The 13,264-nt window shown below is 38.5% G+C and overlaps 2 protein-coding genes across 2 annotated transcripts; both read left to right on the top strand.

Moving 5' to 3' along the window:
* Window positions 1–576: 576 nt before the first annotated feature.
* LOC147368338 (olfactory receptor 7A17-like) lies at window positions 577–1,608 on the top strand. The gene has a single exon (XM_086413560.1). It carries the CDS (start codon window positions 619–621, stop codon window positions 1,606–1,608), a length of 990 nt encoding a protein of 329 aa, XP_086269686.1. The 5' UTR covers window positions 577–618.
* Window positions 1,609–12,138: 10,530 nt separating this feature from the next.
* Window positions 12,139–13,005, top strand: LOC147368337 (olfactory receptor 7A10-like). The gene has a single exon (XM_086408788.1). It carries the CDS (start codon window positions 12,139–12,141, stop codon window positions 13,003–13,005), a length of 867 nt encoding a protein of 288 aa, XP_086264914.1.
* The last annotated feature ends 259 nt before the right edge of the window (window positions 13,006–13,264 follow it).

Here is a 13,264-nt window from a genome sequence, read left to right as displayed (position 1 = left end):
TGCCAGGCTCCTCTATCCATGGGATTTCCCAGACAAGAATACTGGAGTGGGTTGCCATTCCTTCTTCAGGGGATCTTCCTGACCCAGGTATTGAACTCTCATCTATTGCATTGGCAGGTGGATTCTTTAACACTGAGCCACCTGAGAAGGCCAAGAGACAGTATTCAACATAAATTCCTCAAATGTATGAGAGAATTTTGCATTTAAACTGTGTAATAAGAGTACCTGTTGGTGGAAAACCTGCCTATGGGAATTTCTATTCATTGTTGTCACAGCTTCCCTGGTGGCTCAGACCATAAAGAGTCTGCCTGCAATGCAGGAGACCAGGGTTCAATCCCTGAGTCAGGAAGATCCCCTGGAAAAGGGAATGGTAACCCACTCCAGTATCCTTGCCTGAAGGATCCCATGGATGGAGGAGACTGGTGGGCTGTAGTCCATGGGGTCGCAAAGAGTCAGATATGACTGAGCAACTGAACTGAACTGAATTGATAACACTTATGATGTCACAGAAGGCCATTTAAAATGACTGAATATAATTTACAGCATTTCACTATGCTAAGGTGTATATGTGTAAAAATTAGTCATTTTTCTTTCTGTCCTAGTAGTGATCACTACCACATGGTACCAGGCAACAATACACAAATTTCAGAATTTGTTCTTCTGGGATTCTCAAAGGAACCAGAATTTCAGCTCCTTATATTTGGCCTTTTCCTATCCATGTACCTGATCACTGTGTTTGGAAATCTGCTCATCATCCTGGCTATCATCTCAGATTCCCACCTCCACACCCCCATGTACTTCTTCCTCTCCAACCTGTCCTTTGTAGACATCTGCTTCACCTCCACCACTATTCCAAAGATGCTGCTGAATATAATAACTCAAACCAAAGTCATTACCTACGAAGACTGCCTCACCCAGATGTATTTTTTCCTACTGTTTGTACAGTTGGACAATTTTCTTCTGACTGTGATGTCCTATGACCGCTTCATAGCCATCTGCCACCCCCTGCACTACACAGTCATCATGAACCCTGTTCTCTGTGGACTGCTGGTGCTGATATCATGGCTAATAGGTGCCTTGAATTCCTTGTTACAAAGCTTACTGGCATTACGACTGTCTTTCTGTACCGTCTTGGAAATCCCCCACTTTTTCTGTGAATTCAAAGATGTGATCCAACTTGCCTGTTCTAATACCTTTCTCAATAATGTGATGATGTATTTTGCAATTGGGCTGTTTGGTGGTGGTCCATTCACTGGGATATGTTACTCTTACTCTAAGATAGTTTTCTCCATATGTGGAATCTCATCAGCTCGAGGGAAGTATAAAGCCTTTTCCACCTGTGCATCTCACCTCTCAGTCGTCTCCTTGTTTTATTGTACAGGCTTAGGAGTGTACCTTAGCTCTGCTGTTACCCATGGCTCACACTCAAGTGCAACAGCCTCTGTGATGTACACAGTGGTCACACCCATGCTGAACCCCTTCATCTACAGTCTGAGAAACAAAGACATAAAGAGATTTCTAAGAAGATTCTTTGGGATGGCAGCTGTAAAAGGGCCAATTGTCCTGGGGCTGAAGAAGTGTCAGTTATTACAGCACTCAAAGCATTAGAGGCAGAAATTGTGATTCTTGATCAGATTGCAGAAAGAGCTCTTATTCCTTACATTTATTTCCTGGTCTTTCTATTTCTTTGATTTCAACTTCTCCATATAATTTAAGTAAGTCACTTGATTAAGCTTTCTATTCTGTCTGGTATATGGATACCTTTCCTTTCTTCTCTAAGTTTCTTATTTTTTTCTGAAATTGGATAAGGAATATTTGAAAATTTCCATTTACTTCATGGGAAAATTTTTGTTCCTCATTTTTTCCCTTTAAATGAGAGCTATCTTCCCAAGTAATTTTTTTTAAATTTTCCATAAAGAATTGTCTTGAGTTGTATCACTCACATAGAAAGACCACACTTAGCAGCTAGAGTAACCTATAGAATTCCATTGCAGAGTGAAATCCAAACCAGTTTGTTATTTTGAGTCTCTCATTTTTTGTCTATATCATAACCTTATTTCCATGATATTTTGGTAATATCAACTTTATTCATACTATTGAGTTTTATAACTGCTCTTCTGGGGTTATATGCTGCTTGTTCAACCTGTGTCCCTAGTATCTACCATGCTGTTGCTGTTAAGTCGCTTCGGTCGTGTCCAACTCTGTGTGACCCCATAGACAGCAGCCCACCAGGCTCCCCCATCCCTGGGATTCTCCAGGCAAGAACACTGGAGTGGCTTGCCATTTCCTTCTCCAATGCATGAAAGTGAAAAGTGAAAGTGAAGTCGCTCAGGTTGTCTACTTGAAAGTTATACAGTCGTGTCTGACTCCTAGAGACCCCATGGACTGCAGTCTACCAGGCTCCTCCGTCCATGAGATTTTCCAGGCAAGAGTACTGGAGTGGGGTGCCATTGCCTTCTCCGAGTATCTATCATAGTCACCTATTAAAAATCATCATCAAATGTGTATCTTCCAGTAAAATCTATATTGAAATGCAAATGTGAATAAACAGACTGACCTAATATGGTCTTTGTGCTCCAAAATCACTTCTAATGGTGACTGCAGCAATGATATTAAAAGACTCTTGTTCCTTGGAAGAAAAGTTATGAAAAATCTAGACAGCATATTACAAAACAGAGACATTACTTTGCCAACAAAGGTGCAAATAGTCAAAGCTATGGTTTTTTCAGTAGTTTTGTATGGATGTCAGAGTTGAACCATAAAGAAAGTCAAGCACTAAAGAACTGATGCTTTCAAACTGCGATGTTGGATAGGACTCTTGAGAGTCCCTTAACTGCAAGGAGATCAAGCCAGTCAATCCTAAAAGAAACCAACCCTGAATATTCACTGGAAGAACTGATGCTGAAGCTGAAGCTCTAATACTTTGGTAAACTGATGTGAAGAGCAGAGTCATTGGAAAAGATCCTGATTCTGGGAAAGATTGAAGGCAGAAGAAGGGGATGACAGGATAAGATGGTTGGATGGCATCACCAACTCAACGGACATGAGCTTGAGCAAACGCTGGTATATGGTGAAGGACCGGGAAGCCTGGCCTGCCGCAGTCCATGGGGTCACAGAGTCAGACATAACATCAACTGAACAACAGCAACAGTATGGTCCTATTGTCACAGATAACCTTAAATATGTCATAGCAAATTTTCAACCTTACATGTAAAAAATTTCTATCTATATATATCTACTCATTGAAAAGTGGAAAATTGGTGTCTGAGAGAGGGAGTCTATACATTGGAGTTAGTTATTGGTTCGTGTGTTTTATAATTGTTTTCCTGGATCACTCAACTTTGACTTTAAAATTTCCTGTCCTGATTACAGTTATGACTCCTCTGTTGCTCTGAACGAAGGATCTTCACTTTTCTAAATTTCATCATAACCACTAAAGAATCATGAGCAGTGAATGAACAATATCAAGCTGAATGATTTCATATGTCCTTCCTCCTCAGGAACCTTCATTCTTCAGGATCAAAGGATGACTCACAAGCAAGCTGAAATTTCTCCTAGTCATGTGATTCCAGATCACCATTTACTTTGGCACAACGTGCATATCCTTCCAACCATTCCAAGTTTCTTAGAACAAGTTCCTCATTAAGGAGAAACCAATGAACCAATTGATAATCTAGTTATCTGAAACAAGTTTAAATAATAATCATGAATATTGTCCCCAAATCAAGATGTATGCCAAAAATAAAAAGCAGTGGGTTTTTATGCGTGCTCTCATTACGGTTTGCTTTGTTGTTTCAGTTAGCTATTGCTGCATAACATCCTATATCATATAGTTTATTACAATGCCTTTCTTATCAAGTGAAATTAAATAGCTGGAGGTGCTCTGATCACTATTCAAATGCTCATAAGTCCATATAGCTGAGTACAACATTGTGTACATTGTGTATCATCCTATCATCCCAATGTGCTCACTCCATACCTGTGTGCTCACCTCACATCAATAAATTCAAGAATAGTAGATTTTCAACAAATCCCCAAGGGATGAACCATGCTATTTATATCTGTATTAGATACTGGTGTGTCCCACATTTATCATCTTGATTCTTTCCATATATGAAATTTCTCAGCCCAACTACAAACTGCCAGCTTCTGTAATTATTTGCCCAAGAGCTTTATTTGACAATCAACTTTGCCTGGTCTGTCAACTTGCATGACTATCTAGTAGTTGCAGTGAAATAATACCCCCTGCAATGTACTTCTTCTCATACAGCAAGTCCATACCTGACCTCTAGAAATTGATTAATATTTTATGCAAAAACATAAATTATTACATTTTTGCCACTCCTGTTAGTCTTTTCCAGGCAAGTTGTTTCTCACATCCTCATTCATGACTCTCACTGAGGGTGTCTGTCTTTCTTTATGTTTCAAGTTAGCTAGTTTCTCTGGCATCATGCCTCCTCTGAGGTGGAACAGGTCAATGCCATGTGCAACGTTTGGTCTTCTGATTTCTCCCACAAAAAAAGTGAAAGCATATGAGTGAGAGTCAAGCTTCCCCAGCTGTGCAGGAGACTCAGTGACTACATGTCCATCCAGAAAACTGACATAACCTTCATGACAAGGGGGTGGAGAGAGACTGGAATAACAGCAGCCGGGACTCTTGAAGGGAATCATAGATAAGCAGATTCTAACAACTGCTTCATGAATTCTATCAGGAAATGTTCTAAAACTGTTGATGGTTGTAGATATCTAAGAATGTGCTAAAAAAATTGAATTGTACATTTAAAATTGGCAAATTGGATGGCATGTGAATCATACCTCAATAAAGCTAATTTTAAAAGTTAAAAAATCTTTAAAGAAGGAAAAAGGAAACTATAGTCCAATATATTGGATGAATATACATGAAAAATTTCTAAACAAGATATTGTAAACCAAGTTCTATGGAGCATTAAATGGATCATAACCAAGGATCACATGGGGTTAATCTCTGGGACACAAGTGTGGTTCAACAAAAGCATATCAATCAATGTAATACACCATATGAATGGAATTAAAGGTAAACATCATATGTTAATAACCATAGATGCAGAAGAATAATTTGACAAAATTCAACATTCTTTCGTGATAAAAATTCTACCAAAGTCAATGTAGAAGGAATGAACCTCAACAGTAAAATGACCATATATGAAAAGCCCATAGATGACACTATACTGACTGGTAAAAAATTGAAAACATATTCTTTAAGATCAGACACAAGACAAGAGGGTCCACTCTTACAACTTCTATTCAACATAGTCCTGAAAGTTCTCATTAGAGTACCTAGGAAAGAAAATAAAGGCATCCTAATTGAAAAGAAAAACATTAATTTTTCTGCTTGAAGAAGATAAATCTTTATATCTATCTATCTATCTATCTATATGAAAACCTTAAGTCTCCATCAAAAAACATTATAACATGTAAACAAATTCAGTAAATTTGCAGGATAGAAAATCAATATGTAAAAATCAATTATGTCTATATACACTAACAATGAACAATCTAGAAAAGAAAACTCTCAATTACAATAGCATCAAAAAGAATGTAAAAATATTCAGAAATCAATTTAACCAAGAGGTCAAATTCCTATAAAAATGGTTTAGTGTACCCAAGTACACTAAACCATTTTTAAGACTTTCATGAAAGAAGTGGAAGTAGGCACAAATAAATGGAGCAATATCATATGTTCTTGGATCAGAAGAATTAATATGTATAAATGGTAGACAACAAATTAAATAATTACTTTTCCTATATTAATGTCTCAAGGACATCGCAATCTAAAGCACATTTACATTTATGCAATGAGAAAATCTCTATCATCTAAAAAGTGTGAATATCCCCAAATTGAATTTAAATTTCCTCTTCTACTTAAGAGGAGATTACAACACAGTATGTCTTTCCCCAGGGGAAGCTAAATGAATACACTCAGAAATGTAATCTCAGTTTCTTGAACAAAATTTTATTGGCTAAATGTCTATGGTGTTGGTGGTGGTTTAGTCGATAAGTCGTGTCTGACTCTTCGTGACCCTACGGACTGTAGGCTTCTCTGTCGATTGGATTCTCCAGACAAGAATACTGGAGTGGGTTGCCATTTCCTTCTCCACCTGATCTTCCTGGACCAGGGACTGAACTGGTATCTTCTACATTGTAGGTAGATTACCAACTGAACAACCAGGGAAGTTGAATAAATATCTATAGCCAGTTCCTAATGCAAATGTAAAATTACCACACTAATGATTTAAACAAACACATTTATGCTCCTACAATTCTGGAGGTCAAAAGACTGAATGAGTCTCATTGGGCAAAGTCAAAATGATTGTGGTACTGGATTTCTTCTGGAAGCTATAAGGAAGAACATATCTACTTTCCTATTCGGAGTAAATATTACAGAGGGAAAAAATCCAAATATATACCTTACAATTAACAAACATTTCAATGTGAGGTACTAAATGACAATTCTTAACTTGTGATATAATTATGAAATTCCAAATGATTTTGAACAATGTGGCATGAAACTGAGGTGTGCAGAGCTCAAGGTTTGTACCAAAGGAATAAAGTTATCCTCCTTGACCTTGTTAAAGAGAAGAGCAATTTTCTCTAGCCATCAGGGGCTGTGTCTCTACTACAAAATACTTTATAGACTCAAGGAATCTAATCTATGCAAGTATGTAATGTAGTCTTAAATTTGGAGAAAATCTTAAGTCAGGTTTGAGATGAGGTGCTGGAAGGTTAGACTGAATAATTCAGAATGTCCACAAGGAAGAACTATGATAATAAGCTGTGGATTCTCTTGACTCTAACCTGGTCTCTTGGAAACCCAGAGTCTCCAAGACATTCTCTTCCGTCTTCAGACTAGTGTCCCACTGGGAAATCATGTGCTTAGGCTTTGGAGTAACAAGACAGAAATGTGCTGATGAGCAGACAAGGGGAGCTATAAATATCTCCTCTGCTGTATCCCTCAGCCTGTACAACCTTGGACTGCATGGGGCATGGTAGTTGCTCTTGGAGTCCTAAGTCTGGCTGGGAGACTCTTGTCACCCTCCTTCCTGCTGTCTTTTGAGGAGCCAGAGTGTCAGTCTCCATCATTAACCATCCAGGAGGAGTTTGGAGTTCCCCTCAGTGACCTTCCTCTCAGAGTTCCCAACCAGGTGAGTTAGCAAGTCCAAGAGGTACTGCAGAAAAGGATCAGAGAAAATCAAATCCAAGAACATATCCTTGAGGTCACCTGATAGCCGCTTGCTGGGCCCAACGCTAAGATATTGCTAGTTGTTTGCTTTTCTGATTAACTAATTAATACATTTATTTATCATGCTGAAAAGGGATGTGAGCATGCACCTTCACAGGGGTGACTATTGACTATTAAGTGAAGGTAACCCATTAGAGTCAAGAATGGCTGGTGTATAGTGCTTCTAGTAAAAGCAGGACTTATCTAAGGGGTTTTGGAAAAAAAGAAAGTAAATAAAAATCATTTGGTGTGGAGGTAGTCCGATGAATTGTGGGTATTTCTTTTTTTTTAATTTTTAAGATGGGCTACTTTTGAAACATTTCTATATTTGTAAGAAAGATCCAGACCAATGTATTGTTTGCAAATATTACTTTGTAATAAAAGTTCATGATACATTAATGTTACATTATCTCTTTTTCACTCTGGGTATTCAGATTAAAAATATCTTTGAGAATTAGAAAGCAGTATGCTAAATAGCTTTATTTTGCAATTATTTTCCTGTGAAGCTGAATACTATTTATGGATTACTTTTTCATTTGTATTCTCTATTATAGTCTATACAAAATCTTTACATTTGTGTAGGAAGGGTTGGAGAATTTTTATTCTTGTTTTTTATTACATTGTCCCAAATAAGGAACTGGAGTTTTTCAACCAAATCTCTGTTTAAGACTGAGTTCTTTTATGAATGTACAGGTGTATATGTAAGGGATTGTGAGTGTTTATTCATAGTATGTGGTCAAATATATCACTCAGTCTATTCTGTTTTCTCCATATTTTTCCTTACTGAAAAATTGAGCTGTCACTTTAGTATTCTTAAAGATCTTTGATAGAAACAAAAATGAAAGTGAATATTCTTCTGTATGTGTGGAAGCGTGCTCAGTCACTAGGTCATCTCTGACTCTTTACGACCCTATGAACTGTAGCCCTCCAGGCTCCTCTGTCTATGGATTATCCTGACAAGAATATTGAAGTGGGTTGCCATGCTCTCCTTCAGGGAATCTTCCCAAACAAAGGATCAAATCCTCATCTCCTGTGTCTCTTGCATTGCATAAACTTATATGAATCAGTATATTCTTATATAGGATGAAAATAAAACTAGGCACTGCACTGCTTCTTCCATGAGTTTAAAAGACCTTCCCTTATATCCTTACACTGCACTGCTTCTTCTATGAGTTTAAAAGACCTTCCCTTATATCCTTACATTTCCAAGTCTTTGGAAATTTAATCTGTAGCCAGAGACCCATGATGTTACTGTCAAATTTTTATCATATAATTTTGCTGTATAAGTTAGTTTTGGATTGTCATTCAATTTTGCTTCATATGGTTGATTCAGTTCAGTTCAGTTCAGTCACTCAGGTCGTGTCTGACTCTTTGCAACCCCATGAACTGCAGCATGCCAGGCCTCCCTGTACATCACCAACTCCTGGAGTCCACCCAAACCCATGCCCATTGAGTTGGTGATGCCATCCAACCATCTCATCCTCTGTTGTCCCCTACTCCTCCTGCCTTCAATTTTTCCCAGTATCAGGGTCTTTTCAAATGAGTCAGCTCTTTGCATCAGGTGGCCACAGTATTGGAGTTTCAGCTTCAGTATCAGTCATTCCAATGAATATTCAGGACTGATTTCCTTTAGGATGAACTGGTTGGATCTCCTTGCAGTCCAAGGGACTCTCAAGAATCTTCTCCAACACCACAGTTCAAAAGCATCAATTCTTTGGTGCTCAGCTTTCTTTATAGTCCAGCTCTCACATCCATACATGACCACTGAAAAAACCATAGCCTTGACTAGTCGGACCTTTGTTGACAAAGTAATGTCTCTGCTTTTCAATATGCTGTCTAGGTTGGTCATAACTTTCCTTCCAAAGAGTAAATGTCTTTTAATTTCATGGCTGCAATCACCATCTGCAGTGATTTTGGAGCCCAGAAAAATAAAGTCAGCCACTGTTTCCACTGTTTCCCCATCTATTTCCCATGAAGTGATGAGACCAGATGCCATGATCTTAGTCTTCTGAATGTTGAGCTTTAAGCTAACTTTTTTCACTCTCTTCTTTCACTTTCATCAAGAGGTTCTTTAGTTCTTCACTTTTTGCCAAAAGGGTGGTGTCATCTGAATATCTGAGGTTATTCTCCCAGCAATCTTGATTCCAGCCTGTGCTCTTTCAGCCCAGCGTTTTTCGTGATGTACTCTGCATATAAGTTAAATAAGCAGGGTGACAATATACAGCCTGATGTACTCCTTTTCCTATTTGGAACCAGTCTGTTGTTCCATGTCCAGTGCTAACTGTTGCTTCCTGACCTGCATAGAAACCACTAATTCTAGTCTAATTGAATTCTTACTGACACTCTCTACATTATAAATTCTTTTTAAACTTCTTTTCCTGTAGATATATAATCTATATATAATGTATATATTTGCATATATATTCATATACTTGTATTTCAATAAATAAATAGAATTATGTGCATGTCATATGCACTCTTTATTTTTTAATGCTGTCTTGTTTCTTCTTTGTGTCCACTGTTCCTTCTTACTCATTAAAACCTCATGGACTTGCCTCCAGTCCACCAGTGTTTTGCTCATTCACTATTTCAATGTCTGCCTAATATTCGATGCTATGGCTGTGCTACTCACATTTTGAAAACTCCTGGATGTTTCACTCCTGGACACTCTTTCACACTTCCTTTCATCATTTTCCCCTTTGCACATTCATCTTGCAGCGTTAGCTTCGTATTTATTGCTTAAACACTTGCATCAAGCAGCTTTCTCTTTGCCCTGTCATTCACAGGACTGAACATGGAGACTCATCACCACTGGCAACCATTCTTTTGCAAATAGGAAGGTGAGGCTAATCTTTTTGCGTGTATTGTCAACCACCTCAGGAAGATAAATACCACTCTTCCCATTATTTGGGTAAACACGTAAAAATATAGAATGATTAAATTGCCTTTTATAAATAGATACTACGTGGTAGATCCAAGATTTGATGAAAGGTTTCCTAATTTTAAAAGGATGTGTCTAATACAATTTAGAAGTGTATTTTACCATTTCCCTTTAAAATCCTTTCACTGTTTTTGTATATTGTGCATTTCCATTTGCAAGTTCTGGGTTTATTCTCTTCACGGATTTTTCTATGGGATGTTGAATTGATAGGATGACTTATTATCATAAAGATGTAACTCTTTTTTTTTTTTCAATCTGGAGATGTATATACATATATTCCCTTGCGGCTCAGACAGCAAAGAATCTGCCCCGAGTGCAGGAGACGCAGGTTTGATCCCTGGGTCAGGAAGATCCTCCCTTGGAGAAGGGAATGGCTACCCTTTCCAGTACTTTTGTCTGGAAACTGCCACGGACAGAGGAGCCTGGCAGGCTACAATCCATAAGGTCACAAAGAGTCAGACATGATTGAGAGACTAACATATATATATAATATGTATATATGTTCAGTTCAGTTCAGTTCAGTCGCTCAGTCGTGTCCGACTCTTTGCGACCCCATGAATTGCAGCATGCCAGGCCTCCCTGTCCGTCACCAACTCCTGAAGTTCACCCAGACTCAAGTCCATCGAGTCAATGATGCCATCCAGCCATCTCATCCTCTGTCGTCCCCTTCTCCTCCTGCCCCCAATCTCTCCCAGCATCAGAGTCTTTCCCAATAAGTCAACTCTTCGCATGAGGTGGCCAAAATACTGGAGTTTCAGCTTTAGCATCATTCCTTCCAAAGAAATCCCAGGGCTGATGTCCTTCAGAATGGACTGGTTGGATCTCCTTGCAGTCCAAGGGACTCTCAAGAGTCTTCTCCAACACCACAGTTCAAAAGCATCAATTCTTTGGTGTTCAGCCTTCTTCACAGTCCAACTCTCACATCCATACATGACCACAGGAAAAACCATAGCCTTGACTAGACAAACTTTTGTATGTGTATATATATGCATGTATATATATTATATATATATATATTTGCTTTATTAGTTATTCTGAGCCTCAAGCAGATGTACAGAGAGCAAGGAACAATACACTGGATGATGTTTTCCCCATGTTTTGAAGTTTTAGTAATAGCACAAAAGTCACTTTATTTTTCAGCATCCTCTGACACAATCCTTTATCGTCCTCCCTCTTACATTCCCCTGAACACTGGCTTACTTTTGAGCTTAAATATCTAGAAAAAGATCTTCAGTATCATTGCAGGTTCTTTTACCTACAGGACATGTACATGACCTGATAAACTCTTGTCATCTATTGTGTCTTCCTTGAATTCTGTTTTCAAACATCATCTAGTTAGCAGATTAACTGAACTCTCAATGAAAAATAAGTGCCATCCACTCACTTTTATACCTGCATCTTTCCTTTATTCATAGCACCTAACACCACCCAGCATGGTATATATTTGCTTACAGTCTTTCTCTGTAATGGGACTATAGGGATTTTTGAAAGGCAAAGTCCAGGACAAAAACTCACAAAGAAGTCATAGAGACCCATGTAACAGGATGAATCCCATAGAAAATATATATATTGGCAACTCACTCCAGTGTTCTTGCCTGAAAAGCTCCATGGACAGAGGAGCCTGGTGGCCTCCAGTACATGGGAGTTGCAAAGAGTGGAACACAGCTGAGCCAATTAGTATGCATGTACACACACACACACACACACACACACATGTAGCTTAACCTCAAAATATTAATTGTAAAATTCCACCTATTTTAGTAATGGCTATTTGTATGAAAATTAGTCATATATATATATATATATATTTTTTTTCCTTTGCTAGTTGTCACATCAATCTTATGGACCTAGTAATAATACACAGATTTCAGAATTTCTACTTCTGGGATTATCAAATGAACCAGAACTGCAGCCTCTCATATTTGGACTTTTCCTCTTCATGTACCTGATCACTGTGTTTGGAAACCTGCTCATCATCCTGGCTGTCAGCTCAGACTTCCACCTCCATACCCCCATGTACTTCTTCCTCTCCAACCTGTCCTTTGCAGACATTTGTTTCACCTCCACCATCATCCCAAAGATGCTGTGGAACATCCAGACTCACAGCAAAGTCATAACCTACGAAGGCTGCATCATCCAGATGTATTTTTTCTTACTGTTTGGGGGATTGGATGTCTTCCTCCTGACCATGATGGCCTATGATCGATATATGGCCATCTGTCACCCTCTACACTACATGGTCATCATGAAACCCCGGCTCTGTGGTCTCCTGGTTCTGTCATCTTTTATTATGAGTTTCCTATATGCCCTGATGCAAAGCTTAATGGTGGTACAGTTGTCCTTCTGTACAAAGCAGGTAATCCCCCACTTTTTCTGTGAAGCCAACTTGATGATCAAACTTGCCTGTTCTGACACCTTCATCTGTGACATGGTGGTATATTTTGTATCAGTGATGCTGGGTGGTGGTTCCCTTGGTGCTATTCTTTACTCTTACTCTAAGATAATTGCCTGCATAAATGGAATCTCATCAGCTCAGGGGAAGTATAAAGCATTTTCCACCTGTGCATCTCATCTCTCAATTGTCTCCTCATTTTCTTGTTCAGTCCTGGGAGTGTACCTTACCTCTGCTGATACTCACAGCTCACACTCAAGTGTGATCGCTTCGGTGATGTACAGTGTGGTCACACCCATGCTGAATCCCTTCATGTACAGTCTCAGGAATAAAGACATTAAAAAAGCTCTGAAAATATTTGGGAAGGAAACTAATAAAGAGTTAATTGTTCTGGGGCTGAAGAACTGCCACTGATTGCAGGGCTTAAAACTCAGAGCCATAAATGGTGAATTTTTAAAATTTCATTTTGAAGTAGAAGTTGCTCTTTCTATTTATTTCTGGAATTTTTATTTCTTTGGCTTCCATTTATCTATATAAGTTAACTCACTTTATTAAGCTTTCTTCTCTCTGTGATACTGAGAGTTTTCCCCTTTGTTGTCTTCCTATTATTCCTAATTTATTTGCCATCTTGGAAAAGAAATATTTGGACATTCCCATTTATCTCGTAGGACTA

The sequence above is a fragment of the Bos grunniens genome, chromosome 7, assembly GCF_055505025.1.
Source record: "Bos grunniens cultivar Pamir isolate PY7600 chromosome 7, Bosgru_T2T1.0, whole genome shotgun sequence".
Taxonomy (NCBI): Eukaryota; Metazoa; Chordata; class Mammalia; order Artiodactyla; family Bovidae; genus Bos; species Bos grunniens.
This window is presented reverse-complemented; position numbering and strand designations above follow the sequence as displayed.